The following is a 1,309-nucleotide window of genomic DNA, read 5'->3' on the forward strand; positions in this document are numbered from 1 at the left end:
ACCTGTAGCAGACGCTGTCGGAGCAGGGGTTGTGCACGCGGACGATGATGAAGACGTGCTGGAAGTGGGAGCGGATGTTCTGGGGGGTGAAGGGAAGCGCCCCCGGCTCCTGGAAGATGATGGTCACAATGTCGTTCCCGATGTGCCTCTTCCTCAGCAGCTGGGGAGGGACGGAGGGAGGGGCCAGAGGCCCGGCTGAGCCGGGAAAGAACCCAGGAGAGGGCCCTGTCCACTCGCTGCCGGGCCCACACAGGCGGGTCCGCTCCGAGACAACGGTCGCAGCACTTCGTGTTTCTGGCCCTCCTCACGGGTGGCCACGGCTCCTTCCTTATGCAGGGCCTGTGTCTGACTGTCAGGGCTTCTCGGCTTTGTTCCCTGTCTGCCTCTCCTCACGGACATGCCCGCTTCCTGAGGACGGGCTGCTTCTATTCACCGCCTGCTGCGCTCTGGCGATGACCCGCGTTGACTGGTGGGCAGCGTGGCAGTCAGATCGTTCTACGTGTGAAGGCGTCTGGTGGATGCCACAGCCTGATGGAGCTTCCCTGGGCTGTGGCTTTCTCCCGAGGCGGGCCCTGGGGCCCTCCTCGCTCTCTGCCACTCTGCCCACCTGCTGGCTGGGACTCTGCCCGGCCGTGTTTCCACCACCCTCGGAGCCACAGGCCTCGGCGCCCGCTGGCCTGGGATCTCCTGCATTCTACGTCGAGTGTGGCTGTGGGAGTCTGCGGAGGGGCTGATGGACTAACAGCACAGACACGAGTGATTCTGGATCTGTCTCTCTAGTCGACCCCTAACACAGGCAGCGTGGGCTGGGGGCCTCTGACTGGCTCCAACAGCAGTCAGCCCAGCAGCGGCTGAATAGCTTCCCTCTGCCCTTCTGCACTCTGCTAGTGGTCAGGCTCTGAGAAGTGCCTCTATTTCGACCAATCGTGGTGCTTTTGTGTATTTGCTGAAACGGCATTGCTCCCATTCACACAAGCCTCGCCCTCGGACTGTTTCGGAACCCACACTGGCTGAGCAGAATTTGAACAAGTTCACCAGCACCATCAGACTAGACTCCCCCAGCTGTTAGCGCTGTAACTGCACTTTACAGAAAAGTGCTAGGCCAGCCTGTTCCCTGGGCCAGCCTCCAGGGCATTCGTTTCCATCCGTTCTTTGCCCAGTCTCCAGCTAAGGCCACGTTAGTTCATCTTAGTCCCTCTCACAGAGGAGACAGCTCCGGTTCAGAGGGGCTGGCTGACCCACCTGGGGCCACAGTCACAGAGGGCTGGGAAAGAAGGATGACCAGAAACAGGAAAGGCAGGGGTGAGGA

General features: G+C 61.1%; 1 protein-coding gene across 1 annotated transcript in view; it reads right to left on the bottom strand.

The window, feature by feature from the left end:
- Positions 1-1,309, bottom strand: part of SIPA1L3 (signal induced proliferation associated 1 like 3) — a gene marked incomplete at its 5' end in the record, with an annotated part of 78,002 nt that overhangs the window by 58,180 nt on the left and 18,513 nt on the right. The window contains one exon of the mRNA XM_004715848.2: positions 3-160. Within this exon, the coding sequence (XP_004715905.1) occupies positions 3-160 (158 nt within the window). The remainder of the gene's footprint in view (positions 1-2; positions 161-1,309) is intronic.

Source organism: Echinops telfairi, unplaced genomic scaffold (assembly GCF_000313985.2).
Source record: "Echinops telfairi isolate 266 unplaced genomic scaffold, ASM31398v2 ScPeMD7_655;HRSCAF=1070, whole genome shotgun sequence".
Lineage (NCBI taxonomy): Eukaryota > Metazoa > Chordata > Mammalia > Afrosoricida > Tenrecidae > Echinops > Echinops telfairi.